General features: G+C 36.9%; 1 protein-coding gene across 1 annotated transcript; it reads left to right on the top strand.

The window, feature by feature from the left end:
- The first annotated feature begins 555 nt into the window (after positions 1-555).
- On the top strand, positions 556-24,119 carry LOC145663984 (uncharacterized). Its single transcript, XM_081730248.1, has 2 exons — positions 556-755; positions 15,093-24,119. The coding sequence occupies exons 1-2, from the start codon at positions 644-646 to the stop codon at positions 24,017-24,019; spliced, it is 9,039 nt and encodes a 3,012-aa protein (XP_081586374.1). The 5' UTR covers positions 556-643; the 3' UTR covers positions 24,020-24,119.
- Positions 24,120-25,256: the final 1,137 nt, after the last annotated feature.

Here is a 25,256-nt window from a genome sequence, read left to right as displayed (position 1 = left end):
TTTTGTTCATTTAAAGAATAAATTTATAAAAGATTTGTGTGTGTGTGTGGGTCGCTTCAAAAAAGTGAGGGAGCAAGTGCCCCCCTTTGCCCTCCTAATCGCCGTCCATGGTTTGAGAGTCCATTAGTAACGAATACGATATTGCGAATCAGTTCATCCCGGCTCCCAAGAAAATTCTTCTGAGTGCCACGAATCACATTGTTGCTCCACACAGAATACCTTTTCAAACTGACTTGTGATTGAGGAAGCTGAGACTCTGTGGTCTCGAAACAGCTGCTGCATCCATATACGGAAATACACAACTATTTTATGTACATACTATATCTGTTATATTGTATAAATACTCCTCTTCAGCAAACATTGTAATTCCCTGAGAAATTCTCATGGCGCCTATAAAGTTGGGTGTTCCATATGAGAGGCTTAAACTACCAAACAACTTAAGCTATTTTTTGGTGAGCCATTTTGCAATGATATAAAACATATGGAGATAACACATAGATCATGTTAACCTTTGTTGATATTAGTTCCATTGTTGTGAAAAACCATGTAGTTTTCTTTTGGAGAGTAAGAAATATATCATGCTTCATTTAATTTGAACTCAAAATTTCTGTAGAAGCGGAATTGAAATATAAATAATTCCACGATGACGTCAGTTGAAGAGAACTCTCTCTGTGAAGACTTGAAGAACCTCCTGAAAAAGTGGATTGAGTGCCTGAGGTCCCTCCTTTGTTGTGTGGCCAAAAGCAGTGGAGACAGTAAGTACTCATTTTCTTTGTAGCTCTCTATCAGACTGTGATTCTGTTTTCCTCATATGTAAAAGCATTTTTTCTTAACAGAAATGAAACAGTTGAATAATCTGCAAAGCAGTTCGTGGTTCATTTACCTAAGATGTTTTCCTTAAAGTCTGGTAAAGTCGTTCAACCAGTTGAAAATCACTGCTATATTGGGCAAATAGAAAAAAAAAAAACTTCAGAACGAGGAGAACTTACGTTTGACTTATAACAAAACATATCTGGGAACATATGTATCCTTAAAATTTTCCATAATTAATATGATGCTTTAGTATGGTGGAAGAAAAGTGGTAACTACAGATGGTTCTCAAAGCAATGGGAAAAAAGCTATAGTTTGCAACACCGTTAGAGGTCTGAGGACCTAAAGCTGAGGATACGAGTGCAGTGTCTGGCTGTTCTTAACAGTGTGTTAGGTGATCGTCTGTAGTACGTTAAGAGAGGTAGAACGGAGAGGGTGTTGAAGCAGGCAGACGATCATGGCGCAAACGGAGACTTCTCAGAGTTTCAAGAGGCAAAACTGTTGAGGTCTAGTTAGTTGGTGCAAATGAATCTAATGTGGCTGATATGTTAGGTGTGTAGTGAAAAACAGTGTTCAAAATGATGGCGCTATACAGAACTGATGGCAAAAGAACATAAACGATTGGGCAATAGTGAACGGAAATGAAGTCAAAGTGATTAGGGTCGCCAAGCATTGAAGAGAATTGTCCACAATCAGTGCAACAACGAAATAGGTTTTCCAGATATATGGCAATTTTTCGGGACAAAGTTGATGAAACTGTCCAGAAAATGTTGTCACATTGTCGTGTGTTTAATCTCGAAAGTGAGGTGAGGCATGCAAGGGTAGTTTTGAAGATACTGATAGGTAAGGTCTACTTCAACCGAGAAGGTTAAACTACTACGTTGAGCTACGAATTAATATCGTTGGAAAATCCATCGTTGTTTCTGAAAGAGAAACTCATTCACGCAGCGGAATTATAATAGCCAAACTAAACATTCACAAAGAAAGAAAAGAATACCGTAAGCACGGTCTCCTAAGAAGGGAAGGGAAGAAGAATTCAGACCATACTGACATTGAGCACTAACCAATCAGAAACCAATAGTGGCGATCTAGCTCGGGAATAGGAGGACCTAGCACCCCAGTTTTCTGAGTGACAACAATAATTTAAGCTATTATTTACATATTTTTGAAAGTTTATAGTAAACTGATGATATAGTGTGGGTTCTGGCTGTCTCCTCCAGTTTTCATCTACTATAGTACGGAAGGTATATCGTCATTGGCTTCCCGCGAAAAGTTGTAGTGACGTTTATGGGGAGTGGCCAGCTTGGTTACTCGTGGCTCGCTGAGCGAAGTAGACAGTTGGTGGTGATTGGCTACCCTCTTACCACACCCCCAGTGACGAGCAGGTCAAAGCGCGGAAAGCCAACGATGTTATATCTTCTGGACTATAAATTAGTTTCTGGGAAGCGCGGAACACACACACACACATACAAAAAGAACTTCAACCGAATGCGAATCGCTGGAAGAGAACAATTAATTAAACAACCTGTAACCTACTACACTAACCTATGAGTTTTTAGGAAAATAGATTAACACAAATACTAAATAAGATAGTTTTACTCTGTTGTAGTAACTAGTTACTCTTTAATACAGATCACAATGAAAACACAATCACGTTATATATTTTTACAGGAACTTCGTAGACATAGTTGAAATAAAATATGTAGTTTCATCGTCCTAAGCTGCAGGCTAAAGAAGACAGATGGTTAATGCAAATTAATGGGTTACGAAAGAATTAGTGAAATAAGAATATTAGAGCAAATGAAGAACCCTGAGAGAACCCCTATGTTGTCCACAACAAACTCATTTGGCCTGGGGTCGAACCAAGAACCTTTAGCATCAGAGGTGAGCAAATCTATCATTGAGAATGGGCAATCGGGTATCTCAAACCAAAGAATATTACAGTGAATTAAAGAAAATAATCGCCAGAGAATTTGGCTTGGTTTGATTTAGTTTAACGTCTCACGGTTATGCCTGCTAGTTTAAAGAAGACGTGGACCTACTGCTTATAGTGGGATCCGAACCACTTTGGTCGTTCAACTGTGCCCCCACCGGGAATTGAACCCGGGACCACGCGAACCGAAGTCAAGGGTACTAGCCACTAGACCAAACGGGGGTTCTCATCAGAGAATTTGGCTAGGAATAGAGAATCATGTGGGAAATCACAAAAATAAATCTCGTTTATCAATGGTGAAGTAATTAGCTACAGAATTTCTAATGATTTAATACACTCACAAATGTAAGATTTTACCATGCCGCTAGCCATTCCCTCTTCCTTCAGTTCGAGTAATAGTTCTAATTGTTCTATTAATGGCCACACTTGGCTCTACTAGTGTGAGTGACCTATCTAATAAGATGATTTTTTTTTTGACAATTACTTTCTTCAACTCATTACATGAGACAATTGTTAGTTGAAGAGCAGCTCTGATTTTCAGTGGTATAGGAACATATGTCAGGAATGGTTTCCACAGGAATGTTGTAGCATTCCTTATGGAGTGTAGCACACGTTGGTCAGCGCGAATAGAGGAGGATAATTTCTACAGAGGATATAATCTGATCTCCAGAACTAGCCACAAGTGTTCAACAATGTTGAGATTTAGTGATTGGGCGGACTAGAACACGTATTGTGGTTACCCCAATGTTTATGAAACCACGACAGTTCCAACAGTATAAACTGACACGTTGTCATCTAGAAGAGTAACATTATTGTCCGGAAACAACGTCTAAACCATAGGATGCACATAATGACCTAAATTCTACGCATAATCTCTGGTAGCAATGCGCCCTCTGAGGGTAATCACAGCACTTACAGAATTTCACTCTATTGTGACTCACATCACATAACCGCATAGGGAAGAGACTGGAGTATAACTTTCTTCGGGTGTTCTTCATACATAAACAAGGTCTGTTATTGGAAATTTGGAATAGAGACCTCGCAGAAACATACTCTATTACGCGTTTCCAATCATTGGAGATACACTTTTGATTATCTTGAAACATGAAGCGTCCTTTGGGGAGAGCAAGGAGGAAATCCCTTTGATTTTCAGGTACATGTGTGTTTTTTTAAAAAATAAATTGTATTGTAGTAAAAAACGTGAAACTCTTATGTCCTGCTTCCCCTGACAAAACCTGAAATGACGCTGTTTCGAAACCCTTTCCAGTCCTTTCCGCTGGTCTAGTAGCTGACACACGTTGAGTTGAGTTGAGTTGATTTTAGTTTAGCGTCCCTTTCAGCAGCGAGGCTATATGAGACGTGGGCCTACTGATTAACATGAAATCCGAACCACATGAGCTCCCGCCGGGAATCGAACCCGGGCCTCCCACGACAAAGGCGCGTACGCTAACCGCTTAGCCACGAGGGAGCTCAGCTGACACACGTGTCTCTGGTGTACAGGGACCTGTATTCGTTTTCTAGTGGAGGAAATCTTCAAATTTAAACGTGTTACAGTGATCCAGAGTCCACCTTGAGTTCGTAACCAAACTGGAACCATTTACTCCGTTCTAAAGAGTTGCTGACGATTTGGAAATCTGGAATCCTACCACGGACGTTCTTATGAAACTTGCGTCGGACTGTGATTGTTGCAACAGATTGTTACAAATGCTTAATGAGTTCTGTCGTCATTATTAGTCACATTCGTTCTACAGTGCTTCACTGTGAAAAATAAATCACTGTTTGAACAAGCTTTGAACATTTTTTCTTAGAAACTAGTTTTGGGCACTATTTTATCTGTCTAAAAAATGTACTGAAGAGTACTATTAATCAACAAAAAATTGACTAGAATGCATCCTAGCAATGGTTAATACGAGGAACTACCATAAAAGTGTTCAAAATGTACTTCTAATGTGTTCACAGAATATAGGACAGAAATTACTGTTATTACTTTAATTTACTCATTACTTTAGCATTATTTGTTTGGTATTAGTATTCGATGGTATTTACCATGCATATTGAGTTTTGGAAAGTCGGTATGCTAATCAATTCACAATGCCGGAAATTGATCAACAAGATTTACGAGGTGTGTTCAGAAATTATTGTACCTGACATAGAAGATCTGTCATTTTACCACATAGTTCCCCCCTAACTATAATGCACTTCTACCACCTATGTTCTACATACAGCACGAATACCAGTTTCAAAAAAAAAAAAAATCTTGATGGCTGCGCTAGAAGCCATTCTTCGACAGCCTGCATAACCATGCTCATCGTTGGCGAAGTTTGTCCCTCGCAGGTTCTGCTTCAACTTGGGAAACAAGTGAAAGTCACCTGGGGCAAGATCTGGAGAGTAGTAAGGTTGCTCAAGTATTTCAAACCTGGCATCAGCAATAGCGGCGGCAGTAAGGTGACTTCTGTGAGCAGGAGCGTTCTCCTGCAGCAGCATCATCTTTCCTGTGTAGCATCATCTTCTTGATTGCCTCTCTAACTTTTAATTGCAGCCTCCTTCGCCTTCTCTCTCTCTTTCCTGCCACAATACCCTCTAGCACGTCTCTCATAATACAGTTCCTTCTTAGCCAATATTCCAACCAATTTTTCTTCCTTTTTTCAATAATATCTAAAATATTCTTTTCTTCCCACAGTTCTAACACCCACTCAATCGTTTTCCAGCTAATTCTCTCCATTCTTTTCCACACCCACATTTCGAAAGCTTCCAGTTGTTTTTCATCACTCTTGCGTAACATCTATATTTCTGCTTCATACAGTACAATACTACATACCAAGCATTTTATAAGTCTTTTTCTCAACTCTTTATTAAGGCCCAGAAAAAAAAAATTGGTAGGGATGGGTCTAGCGGATGCAAGATGTAAGTTTCATTACAAACTTTATTTTTTCACAATATTATTAGCGTTTGGGTGGGGTTGAGAGAGAGAATGTGCAAAGATGAGGCATATACTACCAGTGGCGTATTTAGGGGGGTGGCTTCCGGGCTTAAGCCCCCCCGAAATCTTACTTAGTATAGTAAAGTAAATGAAATATCTTGCAGAATTTTCACATTTCCAGGCAAAGCCCCCCCCCGAAAGTTAGCAAAGCCCCTCCCGAAACAAAATCGTAAATACGCCACTGTATACTACTCAACAAATCTTACTGAGCCGAACAGAGTGATGTTTAACATACATATCTTTGGCGTTGGAGACTCCAGTTCGATTACTAGTGGGAACTCATGTGGTTCGGATCCCACGTTAACCCGTAGATTTACGTCTCAAATAGCTCCAGTGCTGAACGGGACACTGAAGTATAAATTAACCAACGAACCATCCCAACATACACCGTATTATGACTCTGTCCATCAAAGTTTGGTAAATGTGTTAGAAATCTCAGGCAAACTAACGTTCCTCCTGAATTTCTCGATAAAAACTTCACAGGTTCCATTTTTTGACTGTATGAGATTACAGTTAAGTATTATTACGGTATGAACATATAACAAATTCTGAAACTGTTTTAAAGCTGAAAAATAATCATATCTCACTTCTGAGAATCAACCAACAGAGTAGCCAGAAACAAAATATTTTGTAAAAGTTTCATCAAGTTTTTATTACTACTATTTAGTTCGAACTATTTACAGTATTAAGAGAAAATCTGATAATATGTGATACATAGAGGTTTCACAACGACGTACAGGGCCTCAGTCAAAAATTTCTACTTTCTATGGGCGTCTTATAATTCTACAGCACTGTTTTCGCCCATCCTTCAAAGTTAGCCTATTTCTTCTTAATACTTAACAAGGAATAATAAAATTAGCTGTTGGTGGAATGTATAAATATTACACTGCTCCTCACCGCTAGTTCTTTTAATAACACATTAAGCGCCAAGGAAAATTCTACTGGTTCTCCCTCCCGGGCCAAGATGTACTGTATTTTCAAAAGGTAAGACGTTCAGGCCGTGTGTATCGGAATTGATACATATTGGTTTTCCTTCCTTGGCTCTATAAAGTTTTGACACAAAAGGTAAGTGTCAAGAGACACAACAGGGGGGCGCGGTGGCTCAGTGGTAGAGCGTTCACCTCTGGTGCTTGGGGTCCCTGGTTCGATCCCAGCTCATGCCGTGTGGACTTTGTGGTGGACAAACCCGTGCTCGTGGGTTTTCTCGGGGTTCTCCCGTTTCCTCCCACTTTCTTCATTCCACCATTTTCGCTCATCTCTCATCATCACCGTCTCCTTTAGCCTAACCGGCATAATCGTGGGACGTAAAACTAAAGATTTCATTTCATTTCAAGAGACACAACAATAAACTACCTTTCTCAAGGTCAACTTGGCCCGAGTAGGTAAACAAGATGATTTTGCTTTGGCCCTTAATGGGGTCTCGACTGTGTATATAAAATGATACACGTGGCCTCGGAAGGAAAACCTGTGTGTATCAATTTAGATACACACGGCGCTGAATGTGCACTATTGTATTGTAATGCCAGACATAATAATAATAATAAAAAGCTGTTATGTACAAGGTGTGCATCAAAATTGGGTGACATTTTTCCGTAACTCCCAAAGTTTTCAATTTTTGACTATATGTATCCCTTAGTCTTCAACACATTTTCCGTGCACTTCTACATATTATTGCAATCTTCGTATCTTGTTATCAAAAATGGCTAAGGAGTCATTTTTTAAGAGGTATGTTTCAGGAACTGGAAAATTTCACTTTCGACGGAACTTCTGAACCTAAAATGTATGCCTCGCAATTAATCTTCAGTTTTGGAAACGGATCAAAGTCATTGAAGGATAGTTTTTGAAAGCAGAATGGACGAGGAACCACTTCTACGTTGTTATCCTTCTTCTTATACGGAAAACCGTCTTCTTTTCATCCAGCGGTAGAGGAACCTAACACCAACCGATAGTAACAACTATATCTATTAACATTCTTTCTACGATACAATCAGAGAACGATGTAAGGGTTACATATATAATCAGTGATTAGTTTTCAATATACTCAAACGAGCAGCTCCTGGAAAGTAGCCTGTAGTCGGAATATACAGATTTTCGTGCTAAATATGCTCGATTTTTCAACCCATGTAATTACTTGCATTACTTTCTATTTATTTATCCACTTAAAGTATATGACATGATCCCTAGATTACATATACTTTTTACCAAAACTGGCAATCTGAAAATATTATAAGCGCGGCCACTATAATTCAATTTCAAAAGCAATTTAATGAATATGAAATTAAAGCCGTAATTCTCATTCCAAGTATCACATCCTAACGATGAATGCAGATGATCTGAGGGCATGTTCAGTCAATTTGACAAGTCATTGATTGATTTGATCAAGCGAAACCTACGGTTTGAAGTGGGATTTGAACTATTGTTGTGCGTTTGATGTTCTCCCACTAGGAATCGAACCCGAAACCAAAGGCACACATACACACGCTACTAGACCAATATAAAGCGTCTATTAGATTAGAGTAGGGACCGCAGTGGCTCAGTGGTAGAGCGTTCACCTCCTGTACATGAGGTCCTTGGTTCGATCTCGGCTTCCGCCAAGTGAACTTTGTGGTGGACAAACACCATGTGCGTGGGTTTTCTAGGGTTTCTTCCGTGTTCTTCCACTTTCTTCGTTCTACCATTTCATTCATTTCTCATTCCATCATTACCTCTCTTTTTGTCTAGCCAGCATATTTGTGGGACGTAAAACTTGGAGATTTCATTTCATTTTTTTTAGATTAGAGAAGATGTTATTAGTAATTATAAAGTGTTATTAGATATTTAGGTTTTCTCATAGAGTAATATTATGAGCCAAAGATATATGTGGATATAACGATGCTAATGAACACTAATTGACCGCACAATATAGTTGAGACTGCTAATGAATTATGTATTAAACTAACAACGCTTAACACTTTAAGGTGAAAACGGAATCACAGACTGCTTACCTGTATAGAACAGTAGATATTTTTGTTGTTGTGTCAACCTACAATATGAATTGTAAAATTTTTTGTGATAAACTGGAAATTTGTGACATATTCCTTTTTTTCAAAATACGAGGGATGATCGAAGAAAGGTTCCAAAGCATAAAAGTTTTATGTTATTCACTGTAACTTAAGAGTCTTCATCCCGGCGAAATTAAAATACCGCTAATTTTACAGTAATTATGTGATATCTTCAAATAGATAAAAGATAATCGAAATGTGGAACAAGAGCGCCGTGGACAATATTATTTTACATGAGAAACCGTTATCACGACTCACTTATCTGCTTTCGATTTCGAGCCATTTTGAAAATCGGCATTTATTTTTGCGTTTCTAAACAACTGAAAACGGAAAGCCACTAGATGACTTATGATAACGGTACCTCACGCAAAATAATATTGTCTAGGGCGCTCTTGTTCCATATTTCAATTATCTTTTATCTATTTGAAGATATCACATAATTACTGTACAATTAGCGGTATTTTAATTTCGCTGGGATGAAGACTCTTAACTAAAATTTTGTTTGAAGATTAATAACATGTCTGTTTTGGTGCAGGTTTGACCTCGGATTCTGATCATGTGTACCCGAGAAGTGGACATTGGAAAATCATGCCTCGTTTGGAAAATTGATCAAGAATTGAAGTGAGGCCAGTGGTACGGTTCCTGTGGGCTAAAAACACTACACTTGTTGACAGTGGCGTATTTAGGGGGGGGGGCTTCCGGGCTTAAGCCCCCCCCGAAATCTTACTTACTATAGTAAAGTATATGAAATATCTTGCAGAATTTTCACATTTTCAGGCAAAGCCCTCCCCGAAAGTTAGCAAAGCCCCCCCCCCCCGAAAGAAAATCGTAAATACGCCACTGCTTGCTGACATTAATAGGCAGATTGTAGAGTGTATGAGAGGGTTAACTTTCAAAGCAACATATAGGGAAGTGGTGTCGTGCCTTCAAAGAAAGACTGACCAATAATGGCAACTCTGAATACAACGGTAGACCTAGTACTTCAACCAATGACGTTACGCTTGGAACGACTAGAGCACCCCTTTTACACCCCTGACCTAGCCCCAGTGACTCTCATCTTTTTCCTGTTCTAAACCAAGAAATGCTTGCTACCATTATCTGGCATATTATTATGTCAAAATCGCTGCCTCGCGGTGGCTACAAGAACTCGTCGCGGATTTCTATGCAAATGGTATAGAAAATTTTATCTGCCGTGCTGATAAGCGGTTGTACAAAAACTGTGATTACATTGAGGCCTATTGTTGAGTGCACTCGATCCTCAAGTAGGTTCATCTTCCAATTATATCTCATACTTAAGCTATAACAAGCTTTGTAAGCTATTTTCGATCATTCCTCGTAGCTGCTTCATTCTTGGATACAACACGACAATCAGAATGATGTCTGTTGCAGAATATAAAAAGAATATTGATAAAATGTTAGAGAACTTGGGGGAAAAACTGTAAAGAATATGGAATGTAAATAATAGTTAGTAAGACAAAAGTAGTGATGATTGGAATGAAGCGGATGGTATCAAATATACAGGGTGCCCGAGAAGTCCCTAACAATTTCTAGGAAGAAACAATTGAATTCAAATGAAATGTTTATAATATTAAAGGAGACACACCGTAAGTCAACCAAATCACAGCAGTTCGATATAACCACCGCCCTCCATATCGAAGCAGAGCTGTCATCTCTCAGCGGTGCACCTGAACACACGCTGCAACATTGCTGGGGTTGTTGTACGCACTGATCCCGAAATGGGTTCACTCAGGGAATCACTAATTTTCGTCTTGTACACCTGAAGATTAGGGATGTGTACGCTACCAACGTAGTCACGAGTGTGCTCTGAATGTAAACTTAAATCAATAGTACGGAAGAATGCATTTTTCTGTTCATATTTTGTAAATATTTGAATTAACACTCGGAACCAGGGAGCACGGCCGTGTATGCATTCTTATCTGTAATATTGCAACTGCTGCTCTTACAGGCCACGATCCGGTACTGATATCAAAATATGTTCAGTATGGGTACATATTATGAGAACAGGCACTTCATATTACGTTTACTTAAGTTCTTCTATACTATTTTATTTTTACCCTTCTTTGATTTTTTCTTAAAAAATAAAGTTCACTATATATATATTGTATGAGTCCAACGCAACTCAACCGATCCGTTTCAAAGTTGGCATAGTAGTACAGCTTGACCTACTATATAATAAATATATGAAGCATTATGTTGTGCAGGCTTTTCATTTCCGAGATATGCACCTCTAAATTTTGGGTCACATTTTCGAAAAAAAAAAAAGTATACACCGAACCTATCCGATCTGGGTCAAATTTAGCATTGTAGTACAATTTGACATGCTATACAACCGTGTAAAATGTTACGGTATGCTGACGTTTGGTTCTCGAGTTATCGGCCGTCAAATTTTAGATCACGTTAAATAAAACAGAAAGAAAGAGAAACACCAACCAAAATAATCTGATGTGGTAGTAATGATCCGCCTTATGCAGAGTCGTTTTGACAAATGATTTAGCGTCATGCTAAACGCCCGACTTCTGCAGGAAGCATATGTAAGTCGAACGCTTTAGTATAGCACTAATCACACGTCAGAAGGACTCTGCATATGGCCCGGATATGTTTAAAAAATCAGTGAACAATTGGGAACTCATATTTTTTGTTTATTAAAATACCTTGCCAAATTTATCTTGCTACAGACAGATAAATATGTATGCAGAAGGTTGTAATTAGTTGATTTTGGTTACCTTCAGCATAAAGATAACTTACAGTTATATTTCTTGCTAAATATAACTCACAATATAAGTTAGTTTTCCTGTTTAGAAAATAATAATAATTAAAAAAATACCATGGTGTTACCCTGTAATGAAACAATTTTGTAGGTACTTAATAACAATTCGTCCAATTTTCTTCTGTATATGCACTAATAAAAAAAATCCATATGTTCTCGAAAGTTATCAACCTTATGACCCTACCATATAATAGAAATCTAGGAGCCGCGGTGGCTCAGTGATAGAGCGTTCTCCTCTGGTGCATTGGGTCCTTGGTACGATTCCATCTCACGCCAAGTGAACTTTGTGGTGGACAAACACCGTGTGCTTCGGTTTTGTCGCGGTTCTCCCGTTTCTTCCCACCTTCTTCATTTCGCGATTTCATTAATTTCTCATCATCATCGTTTTCTGTAGCCTAGCCGGCATAAGCATGGGACGTAAAGATTTTATATAATAGGAAACTTTATCAAGATTTTGTTTCAGATGCAGTAAAATATACTGACTGTGTTTTTAAATTAACACACTTTAAGAGGTCGCGGTGGCTCAGTAGTAGGGACCCCATCTCTGGTGCGTAGGGTTCCTGCTTCGATCTTAGCTTCCGCCAAGTATGGTTTGTGGTGGATTTTTTTTCATAGAGTCCTCCTATTTCCTTTCGCTTCCTTTATTATACCATTGCATTCATTATCATAATCATAATCGTTAGCCTCGGAGCATTTATCTGGGACGTTAAACTAAAACAAAAATTCTTAACGAATGAACGAAGTATATTTCCTTGTTCAGTGTTCAGTGTGACAATAAAACATTCCAAAGAAATCCTATCTGTTTAATGGATGACGCAGTAGCGTACCCAGGAATTTATTTCGGGGGGGGGGGAGAGTCCAAACTAAATATTTTATATTAGGTATTTTATATTAAGGTATTTTATATTAAAATTCCTAAAATTGCCCCTAAAATTAGGCTAAATTTTAAGAAAGTCGAAATTTCGGGGGGGAGGGGTCCGGACCCCCAGGTCCCCCCCTGCGTACGTCCCTGGATGACAGGTTGATATTTTATTTAATCTAAATACTGAGGGTTATTTTGAACTAGGATCTGTTTGAAAACCAGAAATTTTCAAAACAGTTTGACATAACATTTTCAGTATTGTGAGCTTAAATGTTAGAATCCAGTATCCATATTTGGGACCTAGTATAAGCAAAGGAAAGTGCTTTCTTAGAAGATATATACTGTATGTTCGTGAAGTCGTTTTCAAGATCTATTAAATATAACCTAAAATTGTTAAACTTTCATATACTATTGATTTACAGAACTATTGATTACGTGATATGTGTTACATACGCTAGACGATGATTTAAGAGTGAACTTCATGATGAGAGTTTTCAAGATAAAGATACATCCTTCGATGTAGCAAACAATATAATCAAACAATAGTGAAAATTTACTTGATTTGGTAATGAGAGTAAAATCTTAAAATATATTCATAAGAAAGTTGTATGTAATATATGAATAAAATATTCATGTCGAGGTGTTTTGATTGCTCGATTTAATAATAAATTCCTTGATTAGGGCAGCACAAGCCTTTCCATGTCAATTTTATTACATACTCATGTGGTACTTACATGACTAGAAGTGAGGAAAAGTGAACAAAAAAAAAACCGGCTTGAAGAATACTCAAAGAAATAACCATCTTGTAAAAACGGACGACATTGCATTTTAGAAGCATTGTTACTGTTGACTTTTTTTTTTCACCTGTGTATGTCATTCTACAATGCATTATACAGGCATCAAATTAAACGTATTTGTAAGTTAGGAAACGGATTTATATGCACCAAAAGTGGAATTAATCGAAATTCTTGGAGTTTTAGAAAAAAATCCCAAAATGAAAAAAAAAAAAAACACATCTATTTCATTTTAGAGTTAATTTCATTTAATTCGCATAAATTAATAATCAACAGAAATTTTGAGTCGTATGAGTAATGAAATAACAACTTAATATTACGAGGCGCTTTCAAGTCAATCCGGGACTTTTTTTCTAGGTTTAAAATAAAATTCTAGAGTGGAGGTGGTGAATGCAGTAAAAACTGACAACTGTGTCCTGTTACTGGTAGGAGACACTTACTTCGCATGTCAGTCCGGAAACCGTTATTTAAGAAGGTGTACAACGGAATGAACATATACATGAAAAAGTTTTTTTTTTTAAGTGAAAGAGGGCATAAAACCAAGTTAAATGTACAACATTCAGTCACTGGCAATGTGATACTTACTCACAGTAAGACACTTGATTTAGGATTTAGGTTTCTGGGCTTTCGGCATTTATGGCCATGTTAGCCCCTTCCTCGGCGAGGGAAAGGAAAGAAGAAAGGAATGGGAAGGGAAGGAAGCGGCCTGTGACCTATATGTTAGGTACCACCCGGCATTTGCCTGGTATGAATGAGGAAAATCCAAGGAAACCTCAACCAGGATGGTCGTCCGGAGAAAAAGACTTTTACACTTGTTCGACCGAATGTCCTCACCGGAAATCAAACCCGGGGCTATAGGAAGCCAAAGACGAAAGTGTTAGCGACTACCCCACGCGGAGCCGCTGTAAGACACTTGAATAGTGTAAGAAGGGCGTACATCTGCCACTAATGATCCCAGTCGTTGTGGATTCCAGACTGCATCAGTCATTCCTGGGAACATCCAGCTCGTTGAGCAGTTTATCCTTGCATAACCTATCGTGAAATTGCAAATCTTTCGTTAGAAGCAGTAGATACAATAATTCATGACCATGTGCTTTTGAAAAGTGAGTGCATGATAAGTTCCAAAACAACTTCCCATTTTTGACGGGCATAGAAGACTCGTTACAACAAACCGGCTTGGAGCTATTACCATATCTCCCTTATAACCAGACTCAGCGCTAAGTGATTTCCAACTGTTTGAACCACACAAAGAATTCTTCGGAGGCCAACATTTTCAAAAACATCATGAAGTAACGCAGGCTGTTCTAGGATGATTCACACGTACTGAAAATTTTTCTTCCTTTGCCGAAGTCTCCGAGGTATTACCTAAACCATGGGATAAATGTATAACTTTAGCAGGGAGTTAAATGGAAAAATAAATGCAATTTCCACTCCTTGAAGTATCTTCTATTTTTTCTAGAAAAAAATCCCGAATATAAGGTTAAATAGGCTATTGCTATTACACTCATTTTGAAAACTTACACTGTTAATAAACATGAAAATTTGAAAATGGTTCATGAGTTACACAAGATATCTGACGAAAACACATTTTGTATTGAAAAAAAAAATTAAACCCTTTCTTAAAGGTTTCATAATATGCTCTATACGATAAGTGTAAGCAAATAACGGTTAAAATTTAGTGGTGTGGGAGAAAACCAAAGACCGCAATATTGTTCACCATAAGCTCTTATGACGTCCATGGAGCCAACCCAAGAAATTTTCACATCAAGATTTAAATGCACCACCACCAACACATTATATTTTTTCTATTGATTTTAAAGATAATAAAACAGATGCATATAAATCCGACTCCTAATTATTAATTATAATTATTATTTATTTCAGAGAATGTGATGAAGAATGTGGCGTGCAAGCACAAAAGTTCTATATCAAGTGGTGAGATCTCTGAACTAGATGGTTATTGGAGATCCTCGTCCATCACCGATAGAATATTCCGTGAGCCATATTGCACTGGAAATAAAACAGGGAAGCATCCCAGAAGAAGGAAGCATACACAAGGCAATCGGCTTCAAAGTAACACGGAAAACCAAGGGAAAACCGCATCAGATGACTTGTATTTAAAACGAACTCAGTACATAAAAGAGAAAAGAGTAAGGCGGCACAGTAGCGTTTCTTCCATAACTACACAGTTCCAGAAATTCGACGACAAAAATGAGTCAAAGGTAATCACAGAGGAACAAGTTACAGGAAAATATTCTATTCCGCTGCCCAATCAAAGAGATTCAAAATCTATTGCATATGTAACGGTGAAATCCACACGAAGACAAAAACTATTTCCTGCCGCCAGAAAAAGTACTATATTAAAAGTTTATCAGAATGATTTTAAAGAAAAAATAAATTTTGAGAAGCACGGTGCACGGGAACTAGAAGATAATCAGAATGATAATAAGGAAAGAAGAAAGATTGAAAAGCCCGAAGAAAATAAACTAAAAGGAAGAATAGACGATCACCATAAACAGAAAAATCTTCCGAAGGCTGAGGAAACACGTAATCAGGATAATTGCTACCAGAGCAGCAGCTCAGAAAGTTTCGAAGAAAGAGAAAATTCTGATGAACGTTATAGGAAGAAACACCCTGAGAAAGGAGAAGAACCAACGGAAGAAAGAATTAAGGAAGATTCTGTAAGAAACGAACGTTCAAAAGGGAGAATAGTTAAAAGTAAACAAAAAGAAACCCAAAAGTCACTTGAAAAAGAATCAATCCCTAAATTGAATAGACAAAACCTTTCAAAAATTAAAGAAGAAGAAGAAGAAGAAGAAATAGTTTGTGAAGAATATAGCCAATCAGTACTTTTAAATCGGACGTACTCTCACAAAGATTACACACTCAAGCGGAAGAGAAGTGGAGCATATCGTTACATGACGTATCTTAAAGGAGCAAGATATTATGAACAGAAATATAGAATAAATAGTATAGGTAAAGATCTAAATGGATCAAATGACAAGAAAATTCAGACAAACAGTTTAACACTTAAACGTTTTAGTGCGGTGCCTGATGTAAAATCAAAATATGGTAGCAGGAGTAGTACAGCAGATACATCTTTAAAAGAAGCATCTGACAAAAAGGATCCAAAACGGAGTTCAACATTTCCGAAAGTTTCTTACACAGTGGCAAACAATAGCAAACAGTGTAGGCCTACGGCTTTTTACGACGTTAAAATTGATGAAAATGCAAATATTAAAGATGTAAGTACCAAGGAAATTGTTTCCAAGAGTTTCGTTCAGAAGAATATTTCACAAGACAATAATGTACGTACTGATTGCACATCATTGAGCAATACTGCTCAAGCTAATTTAAGTGGTACTCGAGAGAAACCAAGTAAAACAGTGGCGACAGAGCAGGATAGCAAACAATGTAGGCTTAAGGCTTTCCGCGACGTTAACGTTGGTGAAAAGACGACTATTAAAGACAGAAATAATGGAATAGTGGAGAAAATTCTTTCGAAGTGTTTTGTTCAGAATGATATTTCACAAGAAAATAATTTGCGTACTGATCGCACATCATTGAGCAACACTGCCCAAGCAAATTTAGAAGGTAAGCACCAAACATTTAAATCGGCTGAACCTTCAAGTTTAGAAAACAACATTGAATATCAAGATAATTGTTTGAAACATTTTCAATCAGTTAGACGATCTAAGAGTGTTGAGGTGCTTCAGAAAGTAGAAACTGATTGCTCTCCAGTAGGTGAACCTGAAGTGTGTGATGAGAAACATTGCAGAGAATTAGCGCTTCTATGTGCAGCTATCAGCAGCGAATGCAATGAACAAATAAGTGATGGTGTTCTTAATAGAGAACCCAGCAGTAGTGGAAAGAAAACTAGCTTCAGTAAACAAGGTGTTGATGCTTGTGCTAAGGATAGGTTGGAAGTTGATTGGGAAACTGTGGCGGAAGCTGCGCCAGATACTAAGGATTTTCTATCAGCAGTTAAAGAAAAGAAGGCAGATAACGTAAAAAATAGTAATGAAACAACTTCTGGAACAAGCAGTGCCATAAAATCTAAACAAACCACCCTGACAGTGAGCCATGACAAAGAAATGTTGAAAGACCATACAAGTAGGAAGTTTACATTTTCAGGATCAACGTCTCCGACACAGCACAATAAAAATTTAGTGAATGCATCTCGTAATTCGTTGAAAGATCATGAACGTAGAGCAAGCTTTTTGTCACAAGACGGTAAAGACAGACTAAAATTGGGATCTGAAAACAATAAAGTAATCATTGCTTCTGCAAAAGTAGATAGGTCTTCTAAGTCTAGTATGGCTTCGGTACGAATAAGTAGAACTTCCAACGTAAGTATTAAGTCTGTACAAGGAAGGACACTTAAACCTAGTGTTGTTTCTGTTAGAAGTAACACATCTAAGACACGCGAGGCTTCTCCACTGAAAAACTTGTCAAAAATATCACCAACACCTTCTTCAAGAGAAACTCACAAAAACTTTTCAGTACAAGAAACTCAATGGCAAAATGTGCCAGAAAATATAAGTCTTCAAGCAAACAAAGAGAATGATTTAAAGAAATCTTTACAAGATAAGAGATCTCGTTGTTCATCAGTTGGGAGACAAGTAAAAACCTCAACCGCATACTTTACGACGAGAAAAAGCAATGAAACTGTTCTTAAAGACAAAGAAACACAGAAGAAAGAAACATTCTTTAAAGAATGCAGTGAAGAGCAATTAAAAGATTTACAAATTTCGTTTGTGGATGTATCATCTGAAAACGATGAGAATGAAGACACCACGTCAATAAAATCAACAACTAGTTCTCTAAAACACGACGAAACATTTGTTATTCAGAGGGACCAAAGAAGTTCTAAATCACCTAGTTCAGTGACCAGAGATCACGAGTCAAAATCGAAGAGGAACCAAGAAACACTCAAACGATCAAAAGTAGAAGTAAAACTTACTACAAGTATTCATGGACGTGGTTCGAAACATACTGGAGAATCCAGTGAAAGATTAAACAATATCTCTAGGACGAAGATGTCACCTAAGTCTCGAATCATATCTCCAGTACCTCGAGAAAGACAAAAATACTTACAACCTATGGCAAAAACACAAATTACCAACGTTTCCGTCCATGAAGAACCCGTGAATGAATCTCCCTCACGGTTTCTACAAAAGCATGATTCTGACAAGAGTCCAGGAAGAAAATTAAAGATAATCAGAAGAATTAGGAAACGACCATCTAAAGCTAATAGTTCTGAGAAACGTGATACTGATCCTTTAAGATCAAACACTCCAGGACAAACTTCTGTTATTCTTGGCAAACGAAAGCGTTCTGATTCGAGTGTAATTTTTCCGTACGGATGTGATTACGTACCGCCAAATGTAAATTTAGTTACTCATATGACTTCAACAGTTGTCAACTTGAAAGATGATAAATTAAGTAACCAAGGACATAAACCAATCGATAGAAATATTCTAAAAAGAGAAGTGAGTCAAACAAGGGGAAGGAGTTTGGAATGCAGGAGTAAGGAAAGAGGTAAGAAGAATGAAGAGAAACTATCAAACAAACAAAAGGATCAAACAACAGCGGGAGATTCAATTTTTAAGGTTGAATCAAATATATTTGATCATATTAGTAACGAAATTATAGACAAAGATCGTTCAGAGTGTTGCTTTAGACAAATCGTAACAAAGAAAGAAAATAAACTTAATACAACCACACACTTAATTACCGAACAAAATGAAGTAAGTAGTGGCACCAAAGAAAGTCAGAAAAATGTGGAAGCTAGGAAACTATTAAAAGTGAAAACCTTTGATGAAAATGGAAGAAATGCAGATGAGAATGAGAACAACGAAACTAAAAATGGGGAAATCAAGGTAGTTGAAGAACTTCCAGAAAGCAAATCAAGTTTAACCAGTACAAAAACAAAATCTATTCAAAGAGACATAAAGAAGCAATCAGAACGAAGTTTTATTAGTGTTGAAGAAGCAAGCACTGATAAGAGTGGTGTAAAAAATGGCGGAAGTACTGAAACAACGGGTGGTACAATCAAAGCAGAAAAATATGATGAATTAAATGCAGATAAAAGATTGACCCTTGATATTAGTAGCAAAGATGAAGGAGAAGAAAAATGTAAAAATGCTGTAGAAGAAAATTTGACAAATAGAACTGAAAATGGTGCTTCACTATATAGACAGAACTTCATAGGCAAGGAGAAAACTAGCAGTTACAAAAGTGGTTTGATTCTACAACAAATATCGCAAGGAAAACTTTCTCTTTCCATCGAAAGAGAGAAACAAGAAAAGGAAAGAGAACAAAGGAGCACAATTTTAAAAGATGCTACTGGTGAAACGCGAAAACATTCTGAAACACTCCCATCACTTTATTTAAGAAATGACAACTCACATGTAATTAATAAATACAACAACCATTTTTCAAGAAAAAATGTCGAAACTTTGAAGGAGAAAGCAAGAAATAATGTAACTCCTTCTCCCGAACCTAGTAGGAATAAGGTATTGTCCATTAAAAATAAAATAAGTGGCAAGTTAACAGACTCTCGACCTTTTACCGCAGATATTGCGAATAACAGACAAAATATTACTGTTAACACTTCAGCACATAGAAGAAATTTCTCCAGTGATCGAGTGCCTGCTGGTACACATAAGCAAGAAAATGTACGAAGCCCTACGCTACGAACAACAAAAGCTGATAGCAAGACAGATTATGAACTTTTCAATAGATCGAAACCCAAAATCATTTCTCCTAAAAGGAAAACATCTTCTTCTAGTTGTGGAAGTACTTCAGTGAACGACAAACAAAGAACTCTTTTACGCTTTTCTCAGGGCAGAGTAAAGCAACATGATTGCCTAGAAACTTGGAAAGAGAATACTGCTGTAAAATCTCAGGGAGCTCTCAAGCTAAAACAAATCGATGGAAGAATTTGTAATGAAAGTAAGCAGGTGAATATAAGAGAGTGTAAACCGAATAGACCAATCTCTGAGCGCTCACCAAGACTTAGAACCATTTCAAGGGAAGGAGGAGTTGATGCTTCCAGACCAAAGTCATCAGGTGGAACAACAATTACGACATCACTTTATGGATCTGGTAAAACCAAAGTTGGCACTATAAGTTCAGCTAAACGAGAAACAACATTTAGTAGTAGAAGATCTTCGTTAGAATCTACAATCCCAAAACAAAGTACAGTAGTTATTTCTGGAACCAAAACATTAGGGGAAACCACGAAGAATGGAAAGTCTTATGCATCACATGACATTAAAGAAATTGCTAAAATTAACTTACCAAGGCGAGAAACAACATTTAGCAGCGGAAGACCTTCGTTAGACAGAACAAATCAAAAACAACACTTAGTGGCCATTTCGAGACCGAATACATCAGAAGGTGTTAAAAACTCAGCAATATCTTACGTATCTGCTAACATTAAGAAAGATGCTATAAATATGACCAGAACAGACGCGTCGTCTAGAAATACAAAACCATTGGAAGAAACTACAAATGGGAAACAAGTGTTGTCACTTTCTTTGAACGAAAAAGAACCGTGTAACAATAAAGAAAATGCAATTAATAGGCCGATAACTCCCAAAATTGAAGCAGGCGGGAACATAGAGCCAGTTTTATCCATGAGAAGAACACGCACAACGAACTCAGACATGCTAAAGACATCGAGTGTTTCACCAGAGAGATTCAAGAAACCTCTAAACACCACAAAGTTAAAGGAAAATAATGTCATATCAGGAAGAAAGTTGACAACAAATATGCAGAACTCAAGAACTATAAAGCAGAACAAAGGAGCGAATTTGGCCTCCACTATCTCACAAAAACAAACAGAAGCTCAAATACACAAAGCAAATAATAACTCAACAAATCGTATATCTCCTGACAAACAAATCAACAAGAGTCCTGTCAAACAAGCAGTCAACAGCAGGATACCTGTATATAAGTATAATGTTAAAAGAATATCGACTTCAGAAACTGTACCGAAACCAGTTGATAATGGGAAAACATGTAAAGAAAACTCAGAACAACAAACAAATTGTTCTGCAGAGCAGTTTTCGAAATTTCGAAATCGAAGTGAAACTGAGAAACTCAAACCAAGATCTCTCCTACGAAAGAATTCATTAAATGTTGAGAAACAAAATCCAGATAAAAATAAAACAGTAATACAATCAGGAAAAATTACAAACCAGAAATCTACAGTACCAGAAACAAGTTTTAATAAAAGTGTGTGCTCCCCAAGGCGCTTATCTAGAGCGAGCTCTCTCTTAACATATCGGAAAAACTCACTCCATACCTCTAATAGTCCTCGTGCAGGGAGTAAAAATGATCAGCCTAGTGCAAATAAAGATGTCCTATCAGCAGGCCAGAGTACTGCAACATGTAAGAACAAGGATGTGGTAAAGAAGACATTAAAACCAGCTTGTTACATTGACAAAGTCTCAAGTATAGACAATAGTGATAGTCTAATAGTACTTAAGGAATCAAACACTAACTGCAAATCTCCTGTTGCAACGGTAGATAACTGCGTGAACAATAAGTTTGCTGAAGCAGAAACCTCTAATAAAGGTCAAATAAACTTACAAGATACTGTAGTTTTTGCAAAATTATCTCCATTAAAAGTAGATAATAGTTTTATGGATGAAGTAACACCTAATAATATAAATAAATTTTTGACAACATATGAACTTGATAAAAGTATATTAGATGAACAAATGAACCGAACTAATTTCTGGTTAAATTCGAATGATTTTTTTGTTCCAACTGAACTCCCAAGAATTGATGAAGTAAATAGTACAGAATTTGACATCGAAAATAATAAATCTAGAGAAAGCTGTGGAGAAAAAGGTTCCAGCAAGTCAAAAATATGCTCAAGAAACGTACTAGAACAAAGCAATACGAATTTGCATCATGCGGGAAGTATAGAAAAACAGAACGACATTTTAATAGATCATGAAGTGAAGAGAAACAGATCCTTAACACCAGAAACAGTTCCTGAGACGAAAGATAACATGGAGGAAAATGTATTAGAAGATACTGCAGTCAGTACAGAGAATCAGAAACTAGAAATTAGCTCAAAAAGTTCATTTGAGAAATTAGAAACTGAAAATATCTATGAAGTAACTAGCAAGCAGTTAAGTGATAACACATCCGCTGTTTTCAAACAATTTTGTGAGTTAATGTTAGGAGACTCTGCAGTGCTTAGTGAGTTAGAATCGGAAAATACTGATAACATTGTTACTTGTCAACCAGACGAAAATTATTACAACACAGAGAGCTTAGTGAATATTATTGAAATAAATTCGCGAAGCCAGATTCGTTTGAGTGAGATGAAGGACATAAACACTCCATTCATATTAAATAATATACAAGATGATAATGAATCATTATTAATATTCAAGTTTGGAAATGATTGCAATGATGTTACAAAACCGAATGAAGAATTTAAAGATTTCACACCAAATAATGATGTTGAAGTCGAAACGTACGAAGATACAACTGGTAGAGGATTGTTCACTAAACAACCAAACTATATAGGTGATAGTAAAATTTTTTCTGAGAGTGGGGAATCATTGAACGAAAACGAGTTAAGTGCTGAAGAGGAATTGCAACAAATGAAAAACAGCATTCGATGCCTTTTTCCTTCGTGTTCAGTAGATGATGGCGTTGACAGAAATAAACTTTTAATTACAAAGTCAGACGAAACTGAAGATGAAATAAAATGCAAAATTCTAGACTTGTGTTCACACTGTGGAATAGAACTACCAGCTGAATATTTAGACATAATTGTTAAGTTCTCTAAGTCGCAACGAGAGAAATTCATTTCAGCTTACTATAGTGAAATTCCTGACGATAAATTGCAGAATTCGACAGCACAAGACGTGGAACCACGAGTTGTATTACAAACACCTTCTACCTCTTGTGACGCCAATCAACCCACTGGTGGTGCGCACTACAACAACACACAGCCACTTCAGAAAATATCAATGGCTAACTCAGATATTTCAGATTCATCCAGAATTCTCAAACTTGCAAACGATAAACTGAGAAATAAACAAGTTTTAGATGTGAATGCTTGTTATACAACCTTGTTTGATGAAGAGCCTCCAAACGTATCCAAGGACTTGAAACAGGAAACTCAAGCTTCAAATATAAAACAACGTGTAAGCAGTCGCTTATTTCGTGAAGTTACATCCAAAATTTTGAAATTATGTAAACGATTGTCTTTGCGTCATCATACGGACAAACCAAGTTGTAAGCAAACTTCAAATGAAAGTAGAGGCTGTTCTTTGAAGAAGATATCAAGCGATGAACGAGTAGAAGAACTTTTAGTTCGATCAACATCACGATCGATTGAGTTTCAGAAAACTGTGGCGTCAGCAAATTTGGAATTATTATTTGAAAATTCGAATTATGATATTCTAAGCAGTCAAGATTCAGAAATTGTTTTTAAAAATGATCAGGAATCAAGAGCTAATTTAAAAGCTGATGAGGCAGACAACTCAATAAATATGAACAGTAATGAAAATTTTATAACAGAAACCAAACAGAGCCCTAAGCAACAATTAGCTAATATTGTCATACCAGATATCTGTTTACTCGGAGTTGATTCTGGCTACACTGATTCGAAACTAATATCAGAGTGTGATAGTGTAAAGATGTGGAACTATTCACGAAGTCCTGAAGAATTAATAGAAGATAATAATTTACGCATGCAAGATCCATTAGGACACAAAACTAATTTTTGTACTAACAAAGACAGTTCACATACAAGTCACAATACTAGTAGCTGATATAATAAGTACTTTTCGCGACTGATTTGGTTCTTTATATTTCTAGCTTACTAATAAGAAAGAAAAAAAACAAAAACAAAAAAGAACAAAAAAAAAAAAAAACAAAAAAAACGAAAAGTTAAGATAATGGAGAAAAATTACGTGTTGTTAAGTTTAAAATGGTTTTGTCCAAATAGAAAGCTTTTCTGTCATTGTGTTTGTAATTATGTTTTCATTGTTTTTATTGATAAAATATGCTTATATTCTTTAGTTATCGGTGAGTGATCTGTGAAAGCAATGATTGCAATATTACAACAGGTGCCTAACCAGAAATTCTTGTTGGGGGAGGGGAAGTCCCATTACTTCTATGTTATATTGAACAGGTATTATTCTATACCCGATAAAGTAGTTGTAAAATACTTCCATCTATATTTTCAAGAAAAAAAAATGATAGAACTAGACAGGCTCGTATCCAGCCCAAACATATAGGGGGCAGTACACTGAGAAAAAAAAATTAGGTGGCGTACTTAAAAAGATAGGTTACATGCGTAATTCCTGTAGTTTTTGGACAACCTACAGCAGACGTATAACTGAAAACGCATGTTTTATAATACTTTCTGTATAAGTGTTCCATCTATATGTACTTTCCCTATGAAACAATGTAGGCGGTCAGGATCTCACATACAAATGGATTTATATAACATATAGCTGACGAAGGTAACATAAGTATATGTATGTGATGTACGGAAAACTGTTAGATGTTAGACATCCTGCAACGGCATGATGTAACATCTAAGGGCAGTGCTTATGTAGCATACGGATAACGTATGCTCCGTACTGATTTCTATAGTAAGCAAGAGGATACCTTATATTTGTAGAATATACCGCTGTCCGGAGAACGGATTTTTCTCTGTGTAGAAGTTAGGGGGGTCGATCCAAAAATATTATAGTTTATTTGCAAGCCTACCGTCAAAAGTTTTAGGGGGACAGTAAAAATTTAGGGAGGGCCAAGCCCCCTAGCTCCCCCGTGGATACGGACTTCGAACTAGATCAAATGTTCATCCCACATTAATCATTTCCCTGTTAAACAATATAGTTTATATTAAGAAAGTGCACAAATGTATGTTGAATTAAGATTTTCTTTTGAGGGGGGAGTTCGAACCCAGGGGATCCCTCCCCGTGGATGCGCCCTTGTATCACAGGTATATATCGATAATACCGAAACATTTCATGTTCCTGAATGTTACTTAAATAATTA

This window comes from Thermobia domestica, chromosome 11 (assembly GCF_964235325.1).
Source record: "Thermobia domestica chromosome 11, izTheDome1.hap1.1, whole genome shotgun sequence".
In the NCBI taxonomy this organism is placed as follows: Eukaryota; Metazoa; Arthropoda; class Insecta; order Zygentoma; family Lepismatidae; genus Thermobia; species Thermobia domestica.
This window is presented reverse-complemented; position numbering and strand designations above follow the sequence as displayed.